Below are 17,333 nucleotides of genomic sequence, written 5' to 3'. Positions count from 1 at the left end.
AGTGTTATTGAACAAGGTATGAATTATCATGATTTCAAACTGGATTTTAGCAGTACCTTTTCTTTTCCCATCAACACAAATCATGGGTTGAAGCAAGTGACCCAAATAGCAGTTACTGCTACAACTGCTTAAATTTCTAGTACTCTTAGTGGTCTAATTAATTTGTGTAGCCTTTAATAAATACTAGACTTTGTGTATATAAATACATACAAACTCATCCACCCACCAAACCTTTTACACGGTTAATAAAATCAAGGTTTGGAGTCTAGCGATGGTTTCTGGATTTACCTGATTACTTGGATCCCAAGGGACAGACAGCGGAACCTCAGACGGATTACAGGAAATAACATATTTACTGTTGGAACAAGATTAATAACATTTGTAGAAATGACAGATAAAGGTTGCTCGCGGTAAAGCATCACCATACTTGGTCAACTAACAGACACAAAGTTATCTGACCATTTTCTGGTACTTGTATGAAGTTCGGCTTATCTACTTTATGGTTAGCCAAAGTTCTAACTCAGTAAAGAAATGCAGTAAATCCATTAAATAGCCTTTAGAAGTGGTGGTAACGATCATTTGATCAGAACTTGGATATATGGCAGGGTAGAGTGGGAATAAAGCAAGTATTACCAATCCTGAGAATGGCAGGATTAGCTGTGTTAACTGAGACTGTCTGGGAGCTCCAGTCCTCATACAATGCTGAATATCATATTATAGAAGTAAATAATGTTTTCTTTTTTTTTTTTTTTTTGCTAAATTATTTAAAGATTGTTATAATAATATTAAAAGGGAGTGAACAGATGAAAGGGACACTATAGGCATCCAGAACACTTCAGCTCATTGAAGTGATCTGGGTACAGTGTCCCTATTGCCCTTAGTGCTGCAAAACTGCCTCTAGTGGCTGCCTAATGTCACTGCACTCCCACCTCCTGATTCCATCTGTTTAATGCTGAGAGTAATGCTGAAAGGGGACTTTTAAAAAAAAAAATGTTTTTTTAACAATATATCTTTATAAGGGTTAGCGTAACCCTTTGAAGGAAAACATAAAATTGCAAATGAAAGTTTGTATACATTATAGCCTATCATTTTGTAAAGCATACGGTAATTACTTTTTCACTGCATCTCCTGACCTACGTTTGCACTATGGGGGCAGCCATCATTAATTCCTGTTCGGTCAGAAGCATTAGTTATCAAAAGTGAGCGAGTGTTCGCAAAACCTGGAATCACGAGCAAGCACGGAGCATCTCAAAAATGCACTGTGAGATGGTTGTAGGCCTTCAAATTGCAGACGGTCGTAACAGACAAGCGCTGGTTCTGACCAAAGAGGACTTTTTTTGGATCAACAGCAAAAACATATGTGAGGAAGGCTGAACTTGATGGACGCAAGTCTCTTTTCAGCTATGTAACCCCCATACAGCAAAAATAAATAAAAAGGGTTCTATATATATTCATTCCATAATGATGCACACAAAAGGCATATAATAATAAGATTTATCCTTGCAGGACCGGAGACAGGGGTGAGCTCCAGAGAAAGTATCTTGTTAAATTGTGTCCTACCCCTATTTTTTATTTGAAGTTCAGGTTGATTGCCCTCTCTCACGTTTTTTTTTTTTTTTTTTTTAAACTCTTTACACCGGAAATAAACTTTGACCTTTTACACCAATCCACTTTGAATTGTGATATATTTCCAATTTCCAATGAAAGTGTGATCCAACTCTTTGTGTTCATTTAAACCTACTTTGCAATACACACCCTTAACCGCTTCACTGCCGCTAGACACCTATTCTCATATTTCCATGAATTAGGATTCTCATTGAGAAGACAGAATATAATATTATCAGAATATCATATTCCAGACATGCTATAGGGAGCTTCAAATAAACATTATGAAAATGCTAAGCATTGTGATGACACAGACATTTACATTTCAGGTATATTCAAACAACAACAACCTAAAATGCCACTCACCGATCAAGTCTGATTTTCCTGCGAGCATTTGCTTCATTGTAGCGTCTTAGTCCGTCCTATTAAAAATACATTATTATCCAGAACATAATATATCCACAGATTAGTCGGACAGCCTACTGACTGCCTTACAAAATGAGAGCACTCAAACCTTAAATTCTATGTACCAGAGTGAGAACCGCCATGTATTTAACACTGCAGCACAGAGGCATTTGCAGTTTATTTGCCAGGGGTCATAATGTATTAATGTTAATGTACTGACACTCCTGTGGGTTACACTGGGATGTATTTACCTGCGGAATTGTCTTCTCTCAATTATGGACTTTTGTTTGTTCCTGAGTAAATATAGCAGAGATTGGGGCTTCTTTTTGCATATTTGAAACACATAAATCAATGCGTTTTATCTGTAGAGTCAGGTTAAAAACAGTGTTCTATTTTTAATAAACATTGTAATGCTCTACAATCATACATAGCATTTTTTGCAGCAAGGTCTGGAGTTTTAAAGATACGTGGGACTGTAAGATTTATGCAAAACTATATAATGGTTTGTGCATTTTTTTCCTAAAAAAAAAAATCTTTAAACGCTTTTATTTTTTTCATTGAAAGGAATGCCAGGTTGTCAGAGCACAGCCAGAGAGCATACTATGTAAATTAGCTTATCTCCCGCAGTACATAGTCCAAGCTCGCGTGTCTCGGCATTTCTCAGGAGATACCCAAGAAGAAATGAACCCATGAAGCACCATGGGGGAAGCAAAGGACACTGAACTGCCGTGGAGGTACAAGTTCACCCAAGTAAACATTCCGATATGGTTCACTGGGGTGAGAAACAAGGAGTTATCACACCAGCAAAGTAGCGTAAAATAAATAAAAGAAGCATCGCTTCTTCTGTGATGTGGTTTATTTAATACTTCCAGGCAATGTTTCAACATGTAAAGTACTTGTGCATGTTCTTATAGATTTTATAAAAATGTATTTTCTTTTTTAAATTCTGGATGAGCATTTATTCAAACACACATTTTATATATATATATATTTTTTTTATATTCTTTATTTTTGTTGTGCAGATGAATACAATGATGCCTGTAATGCCACATCAACAGAAACAGGCTCAGTTATTTCAACATAGTAAAACAGATGTATGGCATTAGAAAATCAGCACAATTTTTAAAAGGTAGTATTAAACAAGAGAACGTGCATGTTAAAGCTTTAAATACAACGTAGGAGAGTAAGCAGTGAGAGATGTGTAGTCTTGGAATTGCTGTCATATGTTGCAGGGTTATAAAGAAGGTCTGCTTGGTAGGCTGGTTGGCACTAATGTGCTATGCTAAGTTAGGGCACTGCGTACAGGGAGCAGTGCTGGGTAAGTGCCCGCTGTGGTCGTGTAATATCCTGCATTAGAGAGTGATGCCACCGGTAGCAGCTGCTGATTGTAAACTAAGACCTGTGTGTAAATAGGCCAGAAACCATGAGTATAACGAAAGATCATGCATGACGGGGACTATCTGATAAATTATAAAATATATGGATGGACATGCTGAACTACATTCATGCTAAGTACTGTGAGCTTTAGAAACATTACAAATGCAACGTAAATCAATCATGCCTATTAAAGCTACTGGCACAGGATGAAGTCACCGTTAAAGTGTTATGTCCGCAGATACCGTGACGAGAGAGAAGGTGAGTGGTCGTATGCCTTTTGTAAGTCCCAGTCCATGAGCTCAGCTCACCCAATGCCTACCAATGGCAGGGTACATTCCCCGAACAGCGTGTACTCAGGGCAACATGGGCAATATATAAATGAATATTAAATAAACAAACAACAAAAAGAAAAAGGAATATAATCAACGTTAAATCATGTTGGTAGAATATAACTGGCTGATACCCGTTATACTGGGTCTGGTGTGAGTCTGTGTATGGCGTTTAGCCTATGCCACTTAAAGTCCAAGTACTGTGAGGACGCCTGATACCAGTCTCTGTTTCCCCCACCTGCTCTCTCTGTGTGTGGTGCAGCGGTAGGAGCAGGTGTGTCCTCCGTGTGCCGTTGGTCTCGTCTGCCGTGTGGCTTAAGGGGACTCTCTCTGGGTCGCGCTGCCCCTGACGGGTGAGTCTGGAGCTCTGTGGTCGAGGTGGGTAGAAAGGTCCATGCTGCTGGGCTTTTCGGTAAAGTGTTGCCCGCCACTGTGGTTTCTTGTGCCTTCTCCTTTTGGTAGTCATGCGGGGGGATGTTTGTTCTTGCCGCTGTGTGCAGCAGGGTGGCCCCCGGGAGCTGCTGGGCTTTCCGAAAGCTTATAGGGTAGCTCTTTGGGCTGCTCTCCCTCAGGAGGTCGGTTTTGTGTCACTGTGATACGAGCCGCCAACTTGGCCCAGAAGTTAGTAAAGATCGCATCCAAGCGCTCCAGCACCAGTTCGTCGGCCCCTCCTCGTGGCTCCATCGGCTGTTTCAGGCTTGGTTGGCGGGGCAGAGGCATGGCTGCCATCTTAGATTAGTCAGCCGCGATCAGAAGTCGTGGGGTGATAGTCGCTTAGGGTCGGTATAGGCTTCAGCCAGTGGATACCGGGATAACCCCCACCGGTCCAGAGGGGAGGGGGGGAAAGATTTGTTTTATTCCCGAGTCTGTTCCGTTCTTCCGAGGAGCTAGGAGAGCAGCCGTCTCCCCCAGCTCAGGCTTGTGTAGGCCGCAAGCCGCTACCAGAATGGACCAGGGCCGGACAGGCTCACAGCGGGTATCCTCCGGTGCATCAAGGACCCTTTAGCAAGATGCGTGCTTTTTGCAGCTTGATCGCTGGATAGCCCGGGCTTAAAACTCAATTACTTCGGGCCAGAAGCAGGAGCTCTTACAGAGCACGTCTGGCTGCCTCGGCTGTCAGGCTCCGCCCCCCACAAATTTTATATTTTGACACAGCAAAGTCTGCTGAAAAAAAACCCACAAACAAAATAAAAACTGCCCAGCTTCCCCATAGAATTTACTAAAAAAAAAATGATATTTAATTATAGACAGTAAATCATAGTCCATTCCTTTTAGCACAGTTATGTAGCACTCAGCACTGCTTAGGAGAGACAGAAGAGACTTAGAGAAGGGGGATTGAGAGAATCCACACTTACCTGTTACAATGACAATAATAAGAAGTTGGAAGATGGATTGGATGGAGAGCTCAAAGCACCACGTGGATTTGGCTTAATTTACTATTTTACACATTCATAAAAAAAATAAAAATATATAGAAATCTGGTAGAGGTGTATTTGATCATATTGTCATGGTCTGTGACTATAGAATGGATTGTGCTTGCCCTGTGAATGGGATGGATTATAAAGAGGTTCATTACAAAGAAGATTACCTACCCCTGACTCTGGCTTGATACGTGGTAATACACACAGGTGATCTTTTTCATTGAGAACTACGAAGGTCATGAAAGCACTATTTATATGTCTCCTTGGAACATTCATCTCATGGCAAAAGGCCTCCACACAGACCCCGACTTCCATACTGCAATACAGACACAAAGAAAATGTTAATTCCCGAACCTTCATCCATAAATTGTTGAATAAATAAAGATTATATACACACACACACCGTACAGTTTACTAAACCAATATTTCATTTCCAGATTAATGAACATACATTACATTCACATATGTAGTCCATATGGACTTTTACCAATGTACGGTTGTGCTAGATTTGTACTATGGCACTTTACACAAATGTGTATTCCTGACCCTATAGTGTTAAAAACACCATTTACGTGTGTTGCTCCCACTTAAAAGGTAAGAAAACGTACTTTTATTCCAGCACCGCATGGGTCTGCCGACACTGGCCTTGCCCCCGATCCGCCTTCTTGACCGACATCAAAATTGATGATCTTGGCCAATCCAATGCGTTCCCGTACGAAACGCATTGCATTGGCTGAAATTTTTAAGGAGGCAGGGTGGGGGCAGGGCCAAGCACAGGTTTGGTCAATCAGCATCTCTATGTGGAAAGTTCAACGTCTCCATGCAGAGCGTGGAGATACTGAATGTTAGTCCTGCACACTGTGCAGTTCTGCCCCAGGAAGCACCTCTAGTGGCTATCTAAATGACTGCCACTCGAGGTGTCCCTAGGGAACAATGTACACTGCCTTGTCTCTGAAAAAAAACAACAACCAAAAAACTGTGTTTATTGCAAAAAGCCTGCAGGGACTGACTATACTCACCAGGACAACTACATTCAGCTGTAGTTGTTCTGGTGACTATAGTGTCTCTTTAATACCACAGTATTTACAACCACAGCAGTTTATACACACAGTCCTTCAATTTATGTAACATACCAAAACATAACTGGCCAAAAGACAACTGTAAAGTAGCTGAACTAGCGAAATTATTCCATTAGATATTTTTCCAACTTGGCTAGTATGGGCCGCTGAATTAGAATATTTTGACTTCAGTTCATGGTTTACTGATTAAACTTAATATGTGTGTCCTCAAGAGAATTCACAAACGTTTTCAGTTTGTAATATAGCATTTGTACGGGTATCCAGGAGAGACGCAATACATTTTGAAAAGAATGGGGCTGAGCCAAAGAAACCTGGGACTATGAATTCTAGCCTGTTGAAACCGCTGATGTTTCGCTACTTGCCAGACTTTAAAGTGGTCTGTCTGAACCGAAGGTCCCCCAAATACTGTTTTACAGCCTTCATCTTGCCCGTTAGGCCTTTAATATCCTCTTTCTACAACAAAGGGAAAAGAAAATGGGTAGTATACCAATGTTAGGGTACTAGAAACACATAGGAAGTACTATGAGTTATAATACCAGTGGAGGCTAAGGATACCAATCAGGATTAATAATAAAAAAGAATTTATTGAAAAAATATAGATGTTAAAAATTGCCGAAAAAATTGGCAATCTCCCAGAGTGTAACACACTAAATATAGTGGAAAAACCCTACAATAAAATAAATAATTAAGTGAAAAATGGCTTGATAACTAGAGATTCAACAGTTCTAAAGTTGCACTCCATTTGTTGTCCATGGAGCACTCGTCTGTGTTTCACAAAAATTATGATAAGCCGGGAGTATTGGAGGAGGAAGGATAGGATGCCTTAGGAGTGTGGAAGATATAAAACCTGTGTGTGTAATATCAAGGAAAATGCCTGAGTAGAAAAGAAGCCTTGATACAAAGTCTGCAAACAGCAGGCTCAATAACTTGGCATACGTGATAAGATGTAACAATTCATCAGTGTGTGTTGCCAATTATTAGCACTGTCCGTTCGTTGTCTGTATATAGACTGACAGTGAGTCTCTGCGAAACACAGAGCAATATAAGGCTGTCACTTAACCCGATAAGATAAGTGCACGTTTGAACAGTTCATCAGTACGTGTTGGCAATTTTGTACACTGTCCGTTCAGTATATGGATAAACTGGCAATGAGTCTCTGTGAACTACAGAGCAATTAAGGCTGTCACATTGCCCGATAGGATTAAATGCACGTAGATTGTGTCAATGATACTGGGTAATGTTTCTTAGTAATGTAATCTCTTTCTAAGAATGAAAATTCGAATGGATAACCAGAGTACTGGATATGAAATAGATGTAGAACTAGAATGGTTACTGGCAAGACACAGGATTATAAGAAAAACACTGGTGTGCTAAACATTCACAGAATGACAGGGGGAGAAATAGAGATGAGTTAATAGCAATAAGAAAAAGAGCCGAAACTGCTAAATATACTATCCGTGGAAAGCCTCCCTGTGCCTTCAAGGGCACCTAAATCCAACCCCACTAGTAAAGTATACGGAGAGAATAGAGTGCAAGCATAGAGACTGATAGTTAACGTGATCTGATAAGCCGCATAGTAATTCCCTTGATGCGCGCGTTTCACCCGACCAGGCTCGTCAGAAGGGAACCGGTCGGTGTGAAACACTCGGTTTAAAAGAGAACAGGTAGCTCATGATTGGTTGGCAGAGAATGCGTGTGATTGGTGAATGAGTCTGACATCATGGAGATGGGTCTGCCCATTTCGTGACATCGGAAAGAAGGGGGAGAATGTTAACCCCTAAGCTCCCAGACGGAGAGGGAACAATGACGAAAATATTTGGAGCAGAGAAAATAACTGCTATAAGTTTGTCCAGAATTTAATAAAACATAATAAAAAGATAAATAAAATGTATATTACAATGTTAATAAATATAGAGTAGATCTAGAAATGATACTGGTAAATCTAGACATATAAACAGAAAAAAATGATTAATAATAATATTATGGATTTCTGTGGGAAGTAATAAATAGAAGCTACATACTTGAATAAAATCATTGATGATGATGATATTACTAATAATATATGGGGAAAAGGATGCATCTACAATAGGGAGAAGGGACATGTGGTTAGTACCATTAGGAAGGAAAAAAGGGGGATTAACATAAATATAGCCATGAATGATGTAAGGAGAGAGAATGTTCACATATACGGTGTAGTGTAATATTAGCACCAAAAACCGAGTGCAAGATTGAATGGAATTAAGAATTAATCACAGAATAAGGTGGAATGACCGTAACTATATCCATAGGTGATAAATGTATTAAAAAGGTGTACAGTGTATTGTTGACCATCAAGGGCAACGTTAGCTGCAATGTAAAGTTGATTTCAAAGAATACGAAATTAGCAGGATTATCAATGTAAGAAAAAATGAAAAGGGAGACTGTTCGCCAATATAGTACAGTATGTTTTGCCCCATAATGGGCATACAAGTTAATCTGAGTAACGGTGATATAAATTTGTATAAAAAAAGTAAATATGTATCTTGTCACCACAGAAGGGAAGAAAAATAAGCCTGGTAAGATATGTTGGATGCCCAAATATGTGAAAAATCAGTATCATGAATCCAACAATCTATTATAAAGCGAGAGGGTTTTTGATTTGAAAATGAATGGTATATGATGGTAACCTGCATTGTAGTACCTTAGAAATGAATATGTTTATTTGTGAATAAAGGGAGTAAAATTAAACTCCTCATTTAGACCGTTCGGAGTCAGAGTTTTGAAGTAATAGATCCATCTTGATTCCTTCATTAACAACATCTTGTTGTAATTGCCTTTCCTGGCGTTCATGGATAGTCTCTCTATAGCTTGGAAGGTAAGGTGAGTGGGGTCACCACTGTGATGTAATCTCACATGATTTCCGACAGGGGTGGAAACCTTCAAGTTAGAAATGGAACCAATGTGTTGGAGAATCCTTCAGCTACATGTTATCAAGTAAATTACTTTGGTAGAACTGCAGTTGATGAATTATTTCACCTTGTATACCTTTGATGTTGTTGTGCTCACAACCGTTTTGGATGGTTTCACATATTTGCAGGCCTTGCAGTGGCCACATTGATAAATCCCTGCTGTCGGTGTTAACCATGTTGGATTCTGAGTGTTAGGTTCAATATGACTATGAACCAAATAATCCCTTAGATTTATTGCTCTGCTTGCAGTGATGGTTGGAAAGTTACTAATGCTATATTTAAGGTCTTTGTCATACTGTAAAATGGGCCAATTTTTGGACATAATTTCCAGAACTGGTTCCCAGTATTGGTCAAATGTTCCAATACAACGGAAATATTTGGAATCAGTTTTGGGTCTCTGGTTTCGTAGACTCTCACTTCTGTTGATTGCGGACGCCTGTTGGTATGCTCTTTTCAAAATTTTGTTTGGATAGCCTTTTTGTTTGAACATTATACGCAATTTTTTAGCTTCCTGTTGGAATATTTCGTAATTGGAGCAGTTGCGTCTAGCCCTTAAGTATTGCCCATATGGAATGCCTGATTTGAGTTTGATTGGATGGTGACTGGACCAGTTTAGTAAATTGTTTGTTGCAGTGGTCTTCCGATATAACTCCGTTTCGATTGTTCCGTCAAGTAGAATCTTAATTTTGAGGTCTAAGAACACAAATTGTTCGGCATCGATTACATGCGTCAATTGTAGACCAATGGTGTTGTCATTAAGTAAATCGACCATTTCTTCGAATTGAGTAATGGTGCCCAACCAGAATACCAAAATATCGTCAATATATCTGTGCCAATTATAGATATAGGACTGATATGTGTCTTCGATGGTAAGTTCCAGGATAGTTTCTTCCCACCAACCCAGGTACAAATTGGCATAGCTAGGGGCACAAGCTGTGCCCATAGCGGTGCCCCTGAGTTGGAGGTAATATGTTCCATTAAACACAAAGAAATGTGTTAGGACGTATTTTAAAAGTTGGATGATGAATTCACTTTGTGTTGGAGTGAATTGCCCAGATTTCTGCAGGAAATATCCAGTAGCTACAAGTCCTTTTTCGTGAGGTATATTATTGTAGAGTGCGACCACGTCAAGGCTTCCGAAAAGACAGTAAGGTGGTACTATAAGGTCCTCTAGTAAAATGAGTGTTTGCTTAGTGTCCTGGAGGTACGATCTTAGGCTGATTACTAATGGATGTAATAGTTTTTCCAAAAATTGGCTACTTCTTTCAGTAATAGAGCCATTACCGGACACTATTGGTCTCCCTGGTGGATTGTTCAAATTCTTATGTATCTTTGGAAGGCAATATAGAGTAGCAATGGCAGGAGTAAAATGCGGTAGTATACATTTGTACTCTTCACTTGTTATAATATCATTGTCTAATGCCAAATCCAAGATATGTTTTAATTCACTTAGATAGAGTGTGGTGGGATCCTTAGATAATTTTCTGTATGCTGATGGATCTTTTAGATGTTCCATGCACATATCCATATAGTGGTCTCTATCCATTATGACCACATTACCACCCTTGTCAGAAGATTTTATGATGATATTTTGATCAGTATTCAATTCCTTTAGCGCCTTGCGCTGTTGTACAGTAAGGTTGTCGTGTTGGGTTTTGGGAATGGTAAGAGATTCAATTGCAGATGTGGTCATTTGCGTGAACAAATCTACACTAAATACTTCACTTAGGTTGGGAGTGAACCAACTTTCAGGTTTCAAATCCATTATCATAATTTTTGTGAAACACAGACGTGTGCTCCATGGACAACAAATGGAGTGCAACTTTAGAACTGTTGAATCTCTAGTTATCAAGCCATTTTTCACTTAATTATTTATTTTATTGTAGTTTTTTTCCACTATATTTAGTTAGTGTGTTACACTCTGGGTGATTGGCAATTTTTAACATCTATATTTTTTCAATAAATTCTTTTTTATTTTTGATTATTAATCCTGATTGGTATCCTTAGCCTCCACTGGTATTATAACTCATAGTACTTCCTATGTGTTTCTAGTACCCTAACATTGGTATACTACCCATTTTCTTTTCCTTTTGATTCCACTAGGGGTTACCCCCCTTCTCCTCCAGTATACCAGAGTGAGCTGTACCCAATCTGTTCTTTTCTCTTTCTACAACAGCAACATCCTAAGCTTTAAGTCACAGATTGCCCGCCAGAAGAGATTGTAAATCCCCTCTGTTGGTTACCATAGTAGCCTCTATCGCCGATAGAGGAGGACTGGAAAGAGGTGACAACCGAACTTGACCTCTCTGTGGTAGCAAAGGGACGATCACCCGATAAGAAGAAGAGTTCGTCCAACTCCAGCGCCATCTTTGAAAGATACTCTCGTTGAGGCCTAAAGAACACGTTTCCAATATGTAAGCTCCCAGATGGTTTGTCTTCTGACTGTTTCTTGCTTTTCTGGCCTATATCAAGCAGTATCACTGGTAAAAGCAGTTGATATCAATTTCGGGAGGAAAGCCCTCGGTAAAACCGTAATATAGCTGTATTGGGTTGGAGCTAAGTGAGACTGTGTCCATCCACCTCGGCTGCTTGCATCGCTACCTCTATTTAAACACCTTGTTACATGTTTAGTTATCCCATACATAAATATATGTGAAGTGTAAAATATAAAATTAAAGTGAGAATGTTAGGTTTGTTTTTTCTTTCAGTTATTTTCCTCCTACTACTTTAATCACAATGATTATACTCCCTCCAATGTTATTGGTCTATATTGATCTTTTCAATATCTGGGCGCCTCTATTTTGTGCTCTGCTGTCCATGTCTGCAGTTTTCCCTTCTGTGGGATTCTTTTGACTGATAGATTAAGGGTAAATTGCCATGGCAACTGATATAAAACTTAAGCGCTTCACATTGCAAAAGATTCACATTCCCCATAAGAAAAGAAAAAACAAACAGTCTCTACGGTTCTAATGACCACCTCACTAAAAGCGTTCCTAAAGAACATAAGCCTGGACTGGACAATGTAAGGTTTTTTTTCTTGTATGAATATTAAAATCTAATCGACTGTAGAAGCAATAAAGATATAAATGTTACTTCTTCTCAGGATTATCTAAAAACATTGCCTTGGGCTTTGTACCGCAGTTAGGATCATAAAATCGGCATGAGATAGGGCAGAAGTCATTAACATTTACTCATAACACACATGTTTATTAAAATAATTCAAAAGGAAATTTCCAATTTAAAGGGACACTATAGTCACCAGAACAACTACAGCTTAATTAGGTTGCTCTGGTGTATATAGCCTACCCAGGCAGGCATTTCAATGTAAACACTGCCTTTTCAGAGAACAGGCACTGTTAACATTACTCCCTAGGAAAACCTCTAGTGGCAGTCACTCAGATGGCCACTAGAGGTGCTTCCTGGGGCAGTGCTGCACAGTGTCCTGAACACTTCTCATAGAGATGCATTGATTCAATGCATCCTTATGAGAAGATGCTAATTGGCACAGCTCTGTGTTTTGCTGCACATGCACAATAGCCTACCAATGCTTTCCTATGAGAAAATATTGGATTGGCTGAGATAATCAAATTTGATAATCTCAGCCAAGGAGGCGGAGCAGAGCAATCTAAAGGGGGAGACCTGGGTGGCTCTGGAATAAAGATGAGTAGATCACCTTTTTAGTGTAAGGGGAGTCGAAAACCTAAACAGCCATTTTAACCCCTTAAGGACCAAACTTCTGGAATAAAAGGGAATCATGACATGTCACACGTCATGTGTCCTTAAGGGGTTAAAGCTATAGTGTCAGGGATACACGTTTGCATTCCTGACACCATAGTGTTCCTTTAAGGTCAAAGTAGATTAACTATAAAAATTCTCTAAGTCAGTATGAGATACTATTCAATTAGAGGTCCTGCCTCTCCCTGTCCTATATTGCACAGTACTACCAGCTTCCAGTGAACACACCACTTGGAGTCTATTCAGTGTGGGAGTCTTCCCTCTCAAGTGGAGCATTGCAAACCCAGAGCCAGGGGTGATAGGGCTCTGGTAAAGGTAAGTTTTTCCCCCCACATTCCCATATTACATTTTTTCTGGTCCAGATAGTCTGCACTATTTTATGTGTTTTTGCATTTACAGACCTGCTTTATCAGTTTAGCGCGCTCTTTTTGGTAAACATTTGCCTGTATTCTGTGTATACTTTTGTATCACTGTGCTTGAGTTATATTCTATAGCGTTCACACATTGTTGTTTTTTTGTTTGTTTGTTTTTCAGTTATGTTTCCCATTCAGTCACTTTAAATTTGAAATTCGCTTTAAAATTCTCACTTTAGTAAATAAGCCTGTTAATAATTTGTCAATTCTCTTCTTCCAGGCTATGGAAGCCTTGCCTGCTCCCATTCTCATTTATGGTCATCAGGGCCGGAATTAGATGAAAAGAGGCCCTAGGCTATTCCACTTATGAGGCCCTTTCACCTCCCATTTTTAAGTTTGTAAATTACATGAGAGACAATAAAATACATCATTACTGTGATATATCAATATGTTAAATGAAACATGTTGTGATTGGTACGAACCTTTATAAAAAATGTGGCACGTATAATAAATTTAAAAAAAGTCGAGATGAGCAGAGGGGGGGTGATTGCGAGAGGGAGGGGGTTGATGAGGAAAGGGGGGGGGTGATTGTGAGATGGGAGATGGGGGGTGATTGTGAGAGGGAGGGGGTGATGAGGAGAGGGGGGGGTGATGAGGAGGGGGGGTGATTGTGAGAGGGAGGGGGGTGATGAGGAGAGGGGGGTGATGAGGAGAGGGGGGTGATGAGGAGAGGGGGGTGATGAGGAGAGGGGGGTGATGAGGAGAGGGGGGTGACTAAAAATATTACCTTAAATCCCTGGTGGTCCAGTGGGGGCTGCCTGGTGGTCTGGTGGGGTCCCTGGTGGTCCGGTGGCCCTCATTTCCGGTCTACAGCTCCGCAGATCTGCAGACCATGGATCTCGCGAGACCCAATCAGAGCATTGCCGTGGTAACCCGCAGCAACACTCTGATTGGGCAGTGCACGCGAGATCCATGGTCTGCAGCTCTGCACATTGCGGAGCTGCAGACCGCCGGTCTCGGCGATCGCGGCAGGAGGGGCATTGCAGTCTGCCCCGGGCACCCCCCTAGTAAGTGGCACCCGGGGCGGACCGCCCCCCCCCCCTTAGCACGCCACTGGTCATATCATATTCGTAGAATTTCTCCTTATTTTCGGTTCAGTGTTTTAGTGTTCACTGTTTTTAGAATAGTGCAATTTTAATTTTGCTAACAATTTGAATGTAGGCCCCTCTTGATCTTGAGGCCCTAGGCTGAAGCCTAGTTAGCCTATAGGAAAATCCGGCCCTGATGGTCATCTCTTCTGGCATTTCATCAGTAACGCCGGTTGTACATACTAATGAAAACAGACCAGTATTCAATTTAAAGTGTGTTACATCTAAACTTTTTACACATTACACAACCTGATCGAAGGGCTCCCACCTAACACGGTACTTTGACCTGAAACACAGTACTTTGAGCTGAAATTTCAGAAGGTCCTTTTACTGTACAATTAAAATTCCAGTAGATCATGTTCCTCTAGACTGGTGGGTACTTGTGGTTACTTAAAGTATTGTCAAGAAAGAGGTTTCTCAGGTTACGGACTATTTAGAATAAAAGCGAGTCACAGCTGTATGAATCACATGTCATAAATGTTCCTAGATTTAACAAATACTTTCCTCATAGTTGATTGAACCTATTCAGTAACTTTCAAAGTTTAGTTCCCTAGTTTGCTGGCTAACACACAGAACGGCAAGGGCAAAATCTTAAACTATGTATTTCTAATGCTACACTGTCCTGAGACATATTCCCTGCCGTGTGAGAATTTGAAAGGTGAGTATTACTTACCTTCCAACCCTCGTCATGCTACTCTCCTCACTGTCACTCTGCCTCTTTGGCTTAGATCAGGGGTAGGCAACCTTCGGCTCTCCAGATGTTTGGGACTACATCTCCCATAATGCTTTTACAGCCATATTGCTGGCAAAGCATCAAGGGAGATGTAGTCCACAACATCTGGAGAGCCGAAGGTTGCCTACCCCTGGCTTAGATCATCGATGTTGATCATCTCAGCCAATCCAATGCTTCCCCATAGCAAAGCATTGGAAGGCTATTGCAGATGCACAGTAAATTATGTTCCAGTTGAGTCATTTGCCCTGTAACCAAGTTCTACTCGGTTATACCAGAAGAAGCACCTCTAGTGACTATCTTTCTACAATCCACTAGGTGTGCAATTGAGATGAAGTGACCTAGGAGCATTTAGTTTTCCTTTAGCTACACTACAAACACTGTACTTCTGAAAGCTTTGCCAACTACCCCTATATGTGTTTTCTTTTAATATCACGGTCAAGTTACATCTTGGAGATCTTCCTATACGGCACTTTGATTTTCTCTCTACTTCATTATGGACCTTTTTTTTTTTCTTTCGATACTGACCCATTTTAAGATGGCTGGTTTGTACACCAGAATTTCTTTCAACTTGAATGTATTTGTTCTTTCATTGGACAATCTATTGGAACGTTTGTAGTTCTCTGCATTCTTCTTATTTTGCGATATATTTTTTTGAATCATTTTTGTTGCCATATTTTAGCACAAAACCATTTTTACATTGAATTTAAAAGGGAAAAAAAAACACAGATGGTACGAACTGATTCAAGTCCGCGGTAACTATGTATTCATCTGTTAACCTCCTGTAGTCCACGAAGAGCAGAAAGTTAAAATTAAATAAAATGGAAAATGGTTTCTAGGAGGCAAATATTTGCAATTGTTAACTAAACCCCCCCAGTTAGGGTGTTGTGAACATGCTAGAGGGATTCTATATTGTACACAGAGGACATCTGTTTCCAACTGACATAGTGAATTGCCCACAGAAAACCTGAATTGTTTTTTTATAACTCCATCCTCCCCCAAAGGAACGGCTTACTATAATGTGAAGTTGAAGATGACACAACCTTTATAATAATTCTATTTTGTTAACATGTTTTGTAGTGCTTTATAATTAAACAGTGGGAATATGTAGCAGGAAATAGTTGACATACATAATCAAGTTGACAGGCAGAGAGGTTGAACACCCATTACATAGAACCATGGGACATACCAAGACTCTCCTCCAATGTGCCCCACTGCTCGGTTTCTTACTGACCTGTCTTTGAAAGAGTTATTCACAATGGCTTTAAGAATCAGTCGGTCCCCCACCTGAGACGGACCTCGAAAGTGGAACATCTCAATAACCTTCAGAGTGGGGTGAGCGTGGCAAAGACGACTGTGTAAAGAGAAGACAGAAATTCTATTACAGAGAAAGCAGGAGAAGTCATAACAGTTAGCCTAAATAATAAAATGAAAAAAAGAAGAAGGAATACGGTGTGTGAAAGGGTTTAAAGAACCATCTTGGATTTACATTTAAATATATACTATATCCTGTCAATATTTCTTATTATTAGGTATACAGAATATGAATTTTTATTTAACTCTTTAAATCTAGATCTTTAACAATCTCTAGCAATTTTAAGGTAAAGGTAATAGATTGCTCCAATGCAGTGGCTTCAATAGATCATCCCTTTGTAAGTAAGCTGTATTACAATGGATAGAATTAAAGGACCACTATAGGCACCCAGACCACTTCAGCTCAATGAAGTGGTCAGGGTGCCAGGTCCATCTAGGGTTAACCCTGCAGCTGTAAACATAGCAGTTTCAGAGAAACTGCTTTGTTTACACTAGGGTTAATCCAGCCTCTAGTGGCTGTCTCACTGACAGCCGCTAGAGGCGCTTCCGCTCTTCTCACTGTGAAAATCACGGCGAGAAGACGCTGGACGTCCATAGGAAAGCATTGAGAAATGCTTTCCTATGGACTGATTGAGTGCGCGTGCGGCTCTTGCCGTGCATGCGCATTCAAAGCTGATGTCGGAAAAGGTAGGAGAGTTCCCCAGCGCCGTGGGAGCCCGGCGCTGGAGAAAGGTAAGAATTCAACCCCTTCAGTCCCCTAGAGCCCAGCGGGGGGGGGGGGGCCCTGAGCATGGAGGGGGGGGGGGGGAACCTAAAGACCCTATAGTGCCAACGAGTTTGTTTTCCTGGCACTATAGTGGTCCATCACAGAGGAAAGCAGCCATAGAAG

General features: G+C 40.4%; 1 protein-coding gene across 3 annotated transcripts in view; it reads right to left on the bottom strand.

Annotated features, from left to right (window-relative positions):
- Positions 1 to 17,333, bottom strand: part of ACOT11 (acyl-CoA thioesterase 11) — a 48,728-nt gene that overhangs the window by 5,958 nt on the left and 25,437 nt on the right. For all 3 annotated transcript variants that reach the window (XM_063428136.1, XM_063428138.1, XM_063428137.1), the window contains 4 exons: positions 16,365 to 16,484; positions 5,309 to 5,453; positions 1,972 to 2,027; positions 289 to 355 (listed from right to left, as the gene is read on the bottom strand). In XM_063428136.1, coding sequence (XP_063284206.1) covers positions 289 to 355; positions 1,972 to 2,027; positions 5,309 to 5,453; positions 16,365 to 16,484 — 388 coding nt within the window. The remainder of the gene's footprint in view (positions 1 to 288; positions 356 to 1,971; positions 2,028 to 5,308; positions 5,454 to 16,364; positions 16,485 to 17,333) is intronic.

Source organism: Pelobates fuscus, chromosome 7 (genome assembly GCF_036172605.1).
Source record: "Pelobates fuscus isolate aPelFus1 chromosome 7, aPelFus1.pri, whole genome shotgun sequence".
NCBI lineage: Eukaryota > Metazoa > Chordata > Amphibia > Anura > Pelobatidae > Pelobates > Pelobates fuscus.
The sequence above is the reverse complement of the archived record's forward strand: the minus strand, read 5'-3'. Positions and strand labels throughout refer to the sequence as shown.